We start from the raw sequence: 12,674 nt of genomic DNA, 5'->3' as shown, positions 1-12,674 counted from the left end.
AAATGAGTTTTACTCACCTAGGGCTTCCAATAGCCCCCTGCAGCTGTCCGGTGCCCTCGCCGTCTCCCTCCGATCCTCCTGGCCCCACCGGCAGCCACTTCCTGTTTCGGTGACAGGAGCTGACAGGCTGGGGATGCGAGTGATTCTTCGCGTTCCCAGACACATTAGCACCCTCTATGCTGCTATATGGTATATGATATATGCTATAGCAGCATAGATGGCGCTATTGTGGCCAGGAACGCGAAGAATCATTCGCGTCCCCAGTCCCCAGCGGACAGCTGCAGGGGGCTATTGGAAGCCCCAGGTGAGTAAAAAAAACTTTTTTTCTTTTACTTAAGTGTCCCTTTAACCCATTCAGGTTCCGTCGTTTTCACGTGAGAAATGTTCACCTCCCATTCATTAGCCTATAACTTTATCACTACTTATCACAATGCACTGATCTATATCTTGTTTTTTCCGCCACCAATTAGGCTTTCTTTGGGGGGTACATTTTGCTAAGAGCCACTTTAATGTAAATGCATTTTAACAGGAAGAATAAGAAAAAACGGAAAAAATTCATTATTTCTCAGTTTTCAGCCATTATAGTTTTAAAATAATACATGCCTCCGTTTTGCATCTATCACTATTTACAAGTTTAAAATAAAAAAAAATATAGAAATATTTCATCTTTACATTGATATTTAAAAAGTTTAGACCCTTAGGTAAATATTTACATGTTTTTTTTTTATTGTAAACATTTTATTTGGGTAGTTTTGGGAGGGTGGGAGGTAAACAATAGATTTATAATGTAAATGTGTGTTAATTTTAAATAATTTTTTTTTACAGGTGTAGTATTACTTTTTGGCCACAAGATGGCGGCCATGAGTTTGTTTACATGACGTCACTCTAAGCGTAACACACGCTTAGAGTGGCGCATTGGGCAGGGAACGGCCAGAAAAGGCGCAGCTTCTGAGAGCGGGGGAGAGGAATCAATGATCGGGCACCGTAGCCCGATACATTGATTCCCTGGCTACCGAATCCGCGGCCGGGAGTGCGCGTGCACACGCGCGATCGGCCGCGGGAGCGCGCGGTAGCGCGCATGGTTCCTGGATGTAGAAACTACGTCCAGGAACCAAAATAGGTTAAGGACGAGCCTAACTCATTCTAAAACATTATCTACTATTGTTAAAGACGAGTCAGGCTTGTCCAGTAATTCCTATTACTCACTTGTGGCGTCGCTGGCATGCGGGATCGCTCGCCAGCACCTTGTGGCTTCCTGTCCACTCTTTTTTCTTCTTCATCTGCTTCCTGTCCCCCAGCATGTCCCTCTGATGATGCTGCGTGCCGCCCCCTGGTGTCGGGTGCATGCAGTGTCATCACATCAGGTGGGCAAATTCAAATTATTTTGTATTGGATCCAAAATTAAAAATTCTAGATTAATTAAATGCCAGGGAGGTTAAGAACATTGGCTTTAGTGCAAAAAGCATTACTGCATGCAGTAAAGCATAAAACAACTGATTTTAGGCTCCCTGCACACTGCAAATCCGTTTTGCGATTCCGTTTCCGATTTTCCCTGAATAGATTAAACAGAAAACGGATAAAAAAATGCAGTATGCAGTGAAGATTAAAAATTGGATTCTGAATTAAAAAGCGGAATCGGAATTGCATGCAGTGTGCAGGGAGCCTTAAAGAGACTCTGAAGTCTTATTTAACAAATATGTTTAATATCTTAGCCCTAACTAAACCACCACATTCCCGCCGCTGTAAACTATCAAAATCCCCCCAAACTCCCCGGGGGGCAATCCGGGCAGCTCTGCCTCTCAGCGCGGCTATCAGCCCCGAACGCCGCCTCTACCCCGCCCCTCTGTTTTCCTTCACTGAGAGGGGCGGGCAAAGGCGGAGATACGTGCTGACAGACGCGTGTGAGGCAGGGCTGCAGCTCATAGCTCTGCCTCACACAGAAGCGCTTAGGGCAGCAAAATCCACAACCAAGAAAGCAAGAAAGTCATGGATTTTGCAGGGGAGAGGGAGGGCGAGTTTGGGGGGGGGGGGGGGGGGGATTTAGGTAGTTTACAGTGGCGGGAATGCGGCGGTTTAGTTAGGGCTAAGATATTAAACATATTTGTTAAATAGACTTCAGAGTCTCTTTGACGAACATTTTGTGAAATGTCAATTCACAAAGGCTGTTATTGCATGGAAAACTGAAATTACTACTTCTGAGAGCTGGCGATCGCTTCAGTGCTTACTTTCTACTAGGTCTTTCATCATAGGAAGAAAATGATAAGAAAGCTGTGTTTACATTTATTTCAGGTTGCTGTGGATGTACCTCAATATGTTGGGATACATTTATTGGTGGAAGGATCCATGGTGAGGAGGCCACGAGTTCCACAGCAAAGGCAACCAAATGGACTTGTCAACACTGGCATTGCTCAGCTTATGAGCCACCAAAGATCTCTCTCCATGGTTCAAGCCAAGGTGTCAACGGCATCCAGTTTCATTGGGAGTCACGATACCAACAAACACCCACCTACCATTCCATATTCCACATCCAAAACAAATCGTCCTACCAAAAACCTACAGACCAGGAACAGGGCAAAGACCACTGCAGCTGGTAAAGAGAACAATGTCACAGCAGCAGCTCGGTGTGGAGCGGAGAGCATAGAACTAATCAGAATGTCAGACAAGCTCAGTGTTGATCATAAAGACACAAAATCTCATGTGCAAGGAATAAGCACAGCCAAAGTCATTCAACTCCACCAGCGTCTGCTTGCTACACCAAAACTGTGTCTTTCTCAGAAACCTCTTTTGGCAAGACACCTGGCTGGACAAAGGGATCCGCCTCGTTTGGACATGAAGTTTACAAGTCTTGATTCAGGGGAAATACAGCTTCTTCAAAATGTGTCAAGACCTGGTAAGGGGATCTGCAGTTTATCAAAATGCTACAATATACGAATTTGCTCCTTAAAGGACATCGAGGTGAAAATAAACTGATGTGAAAAACAATTGTATCTATCCTCAATCTCCTAAAATGACTTTTTTGTAGCTATCCCATAGTTTTATTTTATATTTAAATCTAGTTTTTAAGTTTTACAGTTTCATTGTCTCTGCTCAATGACACCATCATTGAAGTATGTCAGGGCTCAAATCTATGAATTATTGACCCCTTTTATGGCTTTCCTGCTCTCAGAAGCCATTTACTGACAGAAAAGGTGTTTTATGGCTGTAATTACTTATCAGTGAGGGTTATGCTATAGTCTGACCCAGTCCGACCCGGCCCTGACCCAGGCAGAAACTGTCACTTGCATACCTGATTTTAACTTTTTCATGCAGAGAAAGAAAAAAAGGAAGACGTAGTTATTTGTGGGCTTGGCACTGTACATACGTGTCTATCTCAATACGTCATATGTCATGCCTCGGTTGCCTTTTAACCAACAGCTTTTCCCATTAATTGTATGATTTATGTCATCCTGCACCTGCTCCTGTGTAAGATCTGAAAAATACACCCCTTACTATGTAATGAGAAAATCAAACACCTACAGTGGTGTGAAAAACTATTTGCCCCCTTCCTGATTTCTTATTCTTTTGCATGTTTGTCACACTTAAATGTTTCTGCTCATCAAAAACCGTTAACTATTAGTCAAAGATAACATAATTGAACACAAAATGAAGTTTTAAATGATGGTTTTTATTATTTAGTGAGAAAAAAAACTCCAAATCTACATGGCCCTGTGTGAAAAAGTGATTGCCCCCCTTGTTAAAAAATAACTTAACTGTGATTTATCACACCTGAGTTCAATTTCTGTAGTCACCCCCAGGCATGATTACTGCCACACCTGTTTCAATCAAGAAATTGCTTAAATAGGAGCTATCTGACACAGAGAAGTAGACCAAAAGCACCTCAAAAGCTAGACATCATGCCAAGATCCAAAGAAATTCAGGAACAAATGAAAACAAAAGTACTGTAATTGAGATCTATCAGTCTGGTAAAGGTTATAAAGCCATTTCTAAAGCTTTGGGACTTCAGCGGACCACAGTGAGAGCCATTATCCACAAAGGGCAAAAACATGGAACAGTGATGAACCTTCCCAGGAGTGGCCGGCCGACCAAAATTACTCCAAGAGCGCAGAGAAAACTCATCCGAGAGGCCACAAAATACCCCAGGACAACATCTAAAGAACTGCAGGCCTCACTTGCCTCAATTGAGGTCAGTGTTCACGACTCCACCAAAAGAAAGAGACTGGGCAAAAACAGCCTGCATGGCAGATATACAAGGCACAAACCACTTTTAAGCAAAAAGAACATTAAGACTCGTCTCAATTTTGCTAAAAAACAATCTCAATGATTGCCAAGACTTTTGGCAAAATACCTTGTGGACCGAAGAGACAAAAGTTGAACTTTTTAGAAGGTACGTGTCCCGTTACATCTGGCGTAGAAGTAACACAGCATTTCAGCAAAAGAACATCATACCAACAGTAAAATATGGTGGTGGTAGTGTGATGGTCTGGGGTTGTTTTGCTGCTTCAGGACCTGGAAGGCTTGCTGTGATAGATGGAACCATGAATTCTACTGTCTACCAAAAAATCCTGAAGGAGAATGTCCAGCCATCTGTTCGTCAACTCAAGCTGAAGCGATCTTGGGTGCTGCAGCAGGACAATGACCCAAAACATACCAGCAAATCCACCTCTGAATGGCTGAAGAAAAACAAAATGAAGACTTTGGAGTGGCCTAGTCAAAGTCCTGACCTGAATCCTATTGAGATGTTGGCCTAGTCAAAGTCCTGACCTGAATCCTATTGAGATGTTGTGGCATGACCTTAAAAAGACGGTTCATGCTAGAAAACCCTCAAATAAAGCTGAATTACAACAATTCTGCAAAGATGAGTGGGCCAAAATTCCTCCAGAGCACTGTAAAAGACTCGTGGCAAGTTATTGCAAACGCTTGATTGCAGTTATTGCTGCTAAGGGTGGCCCAACCAGTTATTAGGTTCAGGGGGCAATTTCTTTTTCACACAGGGCCATGTAGGTTTTGAGTTTTTTTTCTCACTAAATAATAAAAACCATCATTTAAAACTGCACTTTGTGTTCAATTATGTTATCTTTGACTAATAGTTAACGGTTTTTGATGAGCAGAAACATTTAAGTGTGACAAACATGCAAAAGAATAAGAAATCAGGAAGGGGGCAAATAGTTTTTCACACCACTGTAGTAGTCCAGGGGAATAACTACAAATCATGGAGCCCCTCAGTGTTCATACTCCTTCCCTTGCTCCCTATTGGTGACCTTCACAGCCTGGGGGTGCATCTTCCCTCTCGCAAGGGTCATACAACAATTCTGGCCATCATGATCTTTAAACCCATAGCAAGTGTAGCCACAAACCACCTGGAGGATGGACCCCTATATCCCTGCCTAGGACATGTTATCACCTTGTATTTCAGAGGGTAGGTGTGGTCTTCCTGGTATCGAGGGCACTTGGGGGGGGGGGGGGGGGGGGACAGCCTGCACCTCTTTGGGGGTGTATCTTTCAGGTGGAAATACTAAATCTACCAGCTATCCCTTCCCCCCCTTAACAAGTTGCCAGTATTGATGCCACACTTTATTTCAAAATGCAGAACTTGAGACTGAGCACAGATTCTCCATTTTTGTAAAATAGACCCTAATTCACTATCCTACAGTAAAATAGCTGTGTGCAGATAATACGCAGCAAAATTACAGGTGTTTATTTAAGCTATGTAGCATGCGTTGTACACACAGCATAACTTACATTATGTATAATACATGCACATTGCTAGTATAACATGTTACACAGTTGTGTTTTTACTGTAGTTTAGTGACTCGAGGCAATAGTCTGTTTGGGAGTGTCCATGTCCTCAATTCAAACAGGTGTGGAAAATAACAGACCTCTTGCTTTATGCAGCTGATTTAGGGCTGGTGCACACCAGAGCGGTTCTGAAGCGTTTTTTTTAAACGCTTGCAGGGGAAAACCACTTGGCTAATGAAAGGGAATGGTGCACACCAGAGCGGCTCGTTTTTTTTCCACAAACGCAAACTCGGGGGCTGCAGCATTTTTTAGATTTCTGAGGCGTTCCTGTCTCAATGTTAACGTGTAGGAAAGTGGAAAAACGCTCTGAAAAACGCTAGATCAGAGCGGTTTTCCAGGCGTTTTTGTTACAGAAGCTGTTCAGTAACAGCTTTACTGTAATAATATATGACATCTGCTACACAAAAACGCTCCAAAAAACGCTAGGCATGTTTAGAAAACCGCTCTAAACACGCCTAGGAATCGCTCTGAAAAACAGCTTCAAAAACCTCTAGCGTTTTGCAGATCTGCTAGAGGTTTTTGGTGTGCACCGGCCCTGACTCACTGTTTCCTCCTTCCTCATATCCCAGTGAAGGTGCTCAAGAGGTGTTTACAGTAGAATCTTAGTCATCCTGCAGCAATGGGGATCAGCTGATGCCGGATAAGGGTGCTTTCTGGTTGCTTGAGACTATGTTAAAAATGGGACTAGCTAATAACACAGTATTATACCCTACTCTACATACCATTATATATATATATATATATATATATATATATATAAAAATGTTAAAATACAGTAACAAAGTATATTAACCTTGGGGGAGCCGTGGAACCCATTCTGTAAGCTCAGCAGAGCCCACAGCCTAAGAAATTGGCCTCCACCACTGTGACTACTGATGGTGATTTGTGTTGGTTGAGACTGCTGGTTGGGCGAGTTCTGGATAACTTGGACTCTACTGTATATTCTTTCATTAGGGGTGGCTGTATTACATTACAGAACTGAAGTAAGAATGATACGGAGGCTGCCATATTTATTTCCTTTTAAACAAAGCACATTCCTTGGCTGTCCATCTGATCATCTTCCTGTACTAATTTTAGCCATAAACTCTGAACAAGCATGCAGATCAGATGTTTGACTTAAAGGGAACCGTAACGGAGAGGGATATGGATAGTTTCCTTTTAAGCAATACCAGTTGCTTGGCAGTCCTGCTTATCTCTTTGGCTGCAGTAGTATCTGAACCACACACCTGAAACAAGCATTCAGCTAATCTAGTCTTGACTTCAATCAAAGCACCTAATCTGCATGCTTGTTGAGGGGCTGTGGCTGAAAGTATTAGTGACACAGGATCAGCAGGAGGTTGACTGGATTTGTTGCATGCTCGTTTCAGGTGTGTGTTTCAGACGCTACTGATGCGTGAAAGATCAGCAGAACTGCCAGGCAACTGGAATTGTTTGAAAGGAAATAAATATGGCAGCCTCCAAATTCCTGTCACTTCAGGTGTCCTTTAACCTCCCTGAGGTTATGATTTTTTTTTTCCGCATTTAAGGTCTAAAAACCATACAATTTTTTCACAAGCTTTTAGATCCTAAAAACAAGAAGGAAAACATACCTCAGAGAGGTCTGCAGCAGCTCCTGCATGAAACTCACTCAGGCACGGGATTACCACCCTGTCCTGTCTTTCCGTCCCGAGCCTGACTCAGGATTACCACTAAGTAGGTTAACAATCGATATCTGCCTGATAATCACTTATCACCTTGTTTCAATAGATATTAGATCAGATCTCCCTCCACTCTCCAAGTGCATGTTTTGTACCGCTTGCTGCAGTACCCACCCAGCCACCCACCCCCCTTCCCCTACCACCCACTCAGTCTCCTGAAGAACAACCTTTCCTCAGCGGGCAATAGAACTGATCAAGGGAACCTACTTTTTTCATAGACTTGTATGTAATATGTGCCTACTGTTGGGCATTGGTGGTTAACCTGTATATTTGGTAGATTTGTGTTACTAATTCAGTCTTCTGTATCATGCAGGATTTGACCCACATCGGATGCCCTGCCTGTTCTGTAAGGGACTCCCCTCTCTACAAGCCACCTGCAGCTGTACCAAGAGCAACAAACTTCCTCCTAAGGCCATCCGCTTCCAGCTGTCCAAGGGGGCCCACTTCAGCAAGTTCCATGCAGGAGCAGAGCCGCTCTCAGCCCGCGGCACCGCCCTCCTCACATCCCTTCTACTGTAACCGTCGTCTGCTGGAGGACAAACAGGAAAGCGGCCATTGCTGAACTTCTAATGGGAAAAAAAAGCCAGTTTCCTCTCTTATGTGCTGACTCGACTGATTCTTTTTGGGCCACATTTACAGTGCTAAGGAATCTCCAGTGATTTCTGAGGGGGGATGCTGTAAGGTATCTGAATCAGTTAAAAAATGTCAGCTAAAACATAATTAGGATTTGTCACCCTTACCTGGGTCACATCAGACCACAGTGAGAGATGCCGAGAGGTTAGTGAATCAGTGGATGTGTGCTTGCAGTTGGATGGAATATCCACAGTTAAGGGCTCATTCACACTGGGGCAATTCACTGGTGTGTATCACATATTGCCAAATTTCAGTAGAGCTTTTAAAAGCGCTAGTGTAAAGTACAGTGATGAGCTCACTAGTAGTGATTTATTCAAATCTGTGATTAAAAATGAGGCTTGATTGCCTCAGGTGTGCAGCTGGGAGAGAGGAGGTTACTTACCTATAAGTCCGCGGTCCTCTAAGTGTTCCAAACATCTTGCACGCATCCTATTGGACGCGTTGCAAGACTCACTACTCACTCCTTCCGGCTTGGAGGAGGAAGTGCGCGATAGGGAGTCTAGCAACGCGACCAATAGGACGTTTGGAACGCATAGAGGACCGCGGACTTATGTGCAAGTAACCCCCTCTCTCCCAACTGCACACCTGAGACAATCAAGCCTCATTTTAATCACCGATTCGAATCGCTCCCTACTCGTGAGCTCCTCACTGGCAAAGTATATGGCAGTGACCACATTGCTGCGATCTTCAGCAATGCAAATGCGGTGCATGCATTGCTTTTTCATGATTTTTGAGCAATCGCAATGTTCAAAACTGCTCATCGCAATTACCCAAAAAAATATAAGAAACTTGCAAAAATGTATAGTAAAAAAAAAAAAACGCATTTACTGCAAAAAAAAATAAATAAAAAAAATTGCGGCTACCAATAATCGGTTTTGTTTTGCGATCTCCAGTGTAAATGAGTTTTTCTTTTTTTAAATAAAGCCAAAACAAACGATTTGTCAAAAAAAACAAAAAACAAACTCAGAGTGTGCTGCATATACCCAATTGCTAGTTTACTAACCTTTCAGCAATCTTCACTATGTCCCGATATATCTTTGCAATCTTGTACCACTTAACAGATAGATTTGTTTATATCACTAAAAGTGGCCATACACTTATAGATTTGCAGCAGATTCGACCATCACATAGATTTCTGTCAGATGCATAGGCATGATCAATGAGATGCAAATATTTACGAGGCCATGCAGATTTATGTTTTTATGCAGCTTGATAATAGACCATTTAAGTCCCACCCAGGTTTAAATTGATTGGTCCATTTTCAAGCTGCATATATTTACAGAAAAATGTACCTAAATCTGCATGAACTCAGAAATATTTGCTTCTCATTTAGAGGGGCTTGTTCACACTAAGGGCACTTTTGTTTTTTTTTTAAGCGCCAGCGATTTTCAAAATCGTCCTAAGGGTCTGTTCACATCTAAAATCGGAATCGCAAATGTTTTGCGATTTTGTACGTGATTTTTTTTTTTAGCAGCTTGCCTGCGCCGTGCTTTTTTTTTTAAAGCGCTTTTCTAAAGCGCTCATGCAGAGCGATTTTTTTAATTCACTCCGATGCAAATCAGGAAGTGAACTCTTTGACCCGGAAAATAAATACCATGTATTTATTCTTAAAATCGCAAATGCAATCACCACACAAATAGATTTTGTGAGCGTTTAGCACTCTTCCTATACCTTCTTCTGTTGCAAAATCGCCCCAAAAATGGTACAGGCAGTGCTTTGCGGAGCGCAAAGCGGATAAAACCGCTGATATGAATCTTCTCATAGAGATTCATTGCACAGGCATTTTGTGGGCAATTTTGAGAATCGCCTGCACTTGAAAAAAGGCCGAAAACACCCCTAGTGTGAACGAGCCCTAAAAGCGCTTGTGTAATGATTCCCTATGAGAGAGTTCACATCTGAGCGGTTCGTTTCCGATCCGCTCAGCAAAGCGCTGCCTGTACCATTTTTGGGGAGATTTGCCTCAATGGAAGGTTGTAAAGCGCTTGAAAAAGCGCTTTGTATAGCGATTTCCCCAGCACTTTTGAATAAATACATTGTATTTATTCATTACCGGGTGAAAGAATGGTGCCCATACACTATACAATAAAAATGTTAAATTTACCCGTTTATTCGATCTAAATGATCAAATCGAATGAAAAGGTGAAAAAAAAATTTTCGATCAAGAAATTCGAACAATTATCCCGTTTTTTTCTCGAGAAAAATCTGATTGGATATACTGGAAAAATCTTTATAATCAGAAAAAAATTAAAAATTGTATCATGTATGGCCACCATAATAGCTCTGGAAAACCGCTTAGAAAAGCACTTACAAAAAATAGGTAATGTGCAGGTAAGCGGCGGGAGGAGCTAAAAAATTGTGCACAAAAACGATGGCATTAGTACGATTTATGATGTGCACAAGGCCTTATTATAACACTGCATTGCTGTCTAGTGTGTCGCTGCCTTTGTTGCACTGAAACGTGTAGTGCTGAAAAGCGCACAGAAATGCATAATGTAGAACAATGGAAATCTTAAAGGGACACTTAAGTCAAACAAAAAAAAAAGTGAGTTTTACTCACCCAGGGCTTCCAATAGCCCCCTGCAGCTGTCCGGTGCCCTCGCTGTCTCCCTCCGATCCTCCTGGCCCCGCCAGCAGCCACTTCCTGTTTCGGTGACAGGAGCTGACAGGCTGGGGACGCGAGTGATTCTTCGCATTCCCAGACACATTAGCACCCTCTATGCTGCTATATTGTATATGATATATGCTATAGCAGCATAGATGGCGCTATTGTGGCCAGGAACACGAAGAATCACTCGCGTCCCCAGCCTGTCAGCTCCTGTCACCGAAACAGGAAGTGGCTGCCAGCAGGGCCCGGAGGATCGGAGGGAGATGGCGAGGGCACCGGACAGCTGCAGTGGGCTATTGGAAGCCCCAGGTGAGTTAAACTCATTTTTTTTTGTTTGACTTAAGTGTCCATTTAAGGTGCCCACTGACAGTACAATTTCCCAGTCCATCCATCTGAATGCTTATCATTTTGCCCTAAGTTGGCCCCTGATTATTATTATTGATTTATAAAGCACCCATATATTCCGTGGCGCTGATCAATAATACATGACTGTTTTTGGCCTCCTGCCTACTGTTTACAAACATCTCTCACCACAGCAGCTCAGAGTCAGACCTCACATGTGTGTATGAAAAAAGGGCGCCAGGAAAAAAGGGCCCGGCTGGATAACAAAATGGCACCAGTGCATAACGAAATCTCAGCAACGATACACATCGATAACAATAAATGCGGTTTCAAAACACACAGGAGTTGATAACGAAAGACTCCTATTAGACCTACCGGTAATGGAGTTTCTGATTGGCATCCGGGACAACACGAGATCCGGTCCCGCCCAGGATCTGGGGAAACATAACCCCAAGAAGATTAAAAGCCCCCGCCCTCCCTCCAACCTCAGTGCTTCTAAAGGAAACTAAGTCGAACACCAAGATGAAGGAAGTAAAAAAAAAAAATAGATCTCTCCCGTGACTATTATAAAAAAACCTCCTCGTGAACTAATTCAGAAAGGAAAGGTGCCAGATAGGAAAGGGAAGGGTTATAGCCGTTGTCCCGGATGCCAATCAGAAACTCCATTACCGGTAGGTCTAATAGGAGTCTTTCTCTAATTGGCATCCGGGACAACACGAGAGATAAACAAGTAAGTCTTTAATAAGGTTAAAGACTCACCTTTAGGGAGGGACCACTGTCTGTAGCACCTTTCTGCCAAACGATTGATCTTGTTGGGATAGTACATCCACCCTGTAATGTCTGATGAAGGTTGATGCACTCGACCATGTTGCAGCTCGGCATATTTGCTGTATGGTGGCTCCTGCCCTTTCTGCCCAGGATGTGGATAATGATCGGGTAGAATGTGCCTTAATATTATCTGGTACCTGACAGTCACTTTTCTCATATGTTAATGAAATAACCTGTTTAACCCACCTGGCTATGGTTTGCCTTGATGCCTGAAGACCCTTATTCTTCCCCGAAAATAGAACTAGAAGGCTGGTGGATTTTCGAAATTCCCTTGCTCTCTTTAAATAAACCAACAGGGATCTCCTGACGTCTAAACAATGAAATCTCTCCTCCCTCTCCCCCGAAGGATTAGAACAGAAGGAAGGTAGGATAATTTCTTGAGACCTATGAAACTCGGATGCCACTTTAGGTAGATAAGCCGGATCTAATCTAAGTCTGACACTATCTGGACATATGATTAGGAAGGGGTCTTTAACTGATAAGGCTTGCAAATCACTCAACCGCCTCGCAGATGTGACTGCGATCAGAAAAGCTAATTTGAGCGTCAGAAATTTAATGTCAATCCCTTCTATTGGCTCAAAGGGGGACTTCGTGAGGCCACAAGAGAGAGATCCCACTGTGGAAAAATCTTTTGCCTGACTGGTGTAGACCTTTTTAAAGCTTTAAAGAAACTTTTTACTAAATCCTCCTGAGCTAAGTGTCTGTCTAGAAGGATAGATAAAGCTGAACATTGCACCTTTAAAGTGCTGGGTGCTAGCTTCATATCAAACCCA

At 42.9% G+C, this 12,674-nt stretch overlaps 1 protein-coding gene across 3 annotated transcripts in view; it reads left to right on the top strand.

Annotated features, from left to right (window-relative positions):
* The window catches only part of TTLL3 (tubulin tyrosine ligase like 3), a 50,162-nt gene extending 42,070 nt beyond the window's left edge, over positions 1-8,092 (top strand). For all 3 annotated transcript variants that reach the window (XM_068254011.1, XM_068254010.1, XM_068254012.1), the window contains 2 exons: positions 2,290-2,890; positions 7,807-8,092. In XM_068254011.1, the coding sequence (XP_068110112.1) occupies positions 2,290-2,890; positions 7,807-8,012 (807 nt within the window). In that variant the 3' untranslated portion in view covers positions 8,013-8,092. The remainder of the gene's footprint in view (positions 1-2,289; positions 2,891-7,806) is intronic.
* Positions 8,093-12,674: the final 4,582 nt, after the last annotated feature.

Source organism: Hyperolius riggenbachi, chromosome 9, assembly GCF_040937935.1.
Source record: "Hyperolius riggenbachi isolate aHypRig1 chromosome 9, aHypRig1.pri, whole genome shotgun sequence".
Classification (NCBI taxonomy): domain Eukaryota; kingdom Metazoa; phylum Chordata; class Amphibia; order Anura; family Hyperoliidae; genus Hyperolius; species Hyperolius riggenbachi.
Note: the sequence above shows the minus strand (reverse complement) of the source record. Positions and strands in the feature narration are given on the sequence as shown.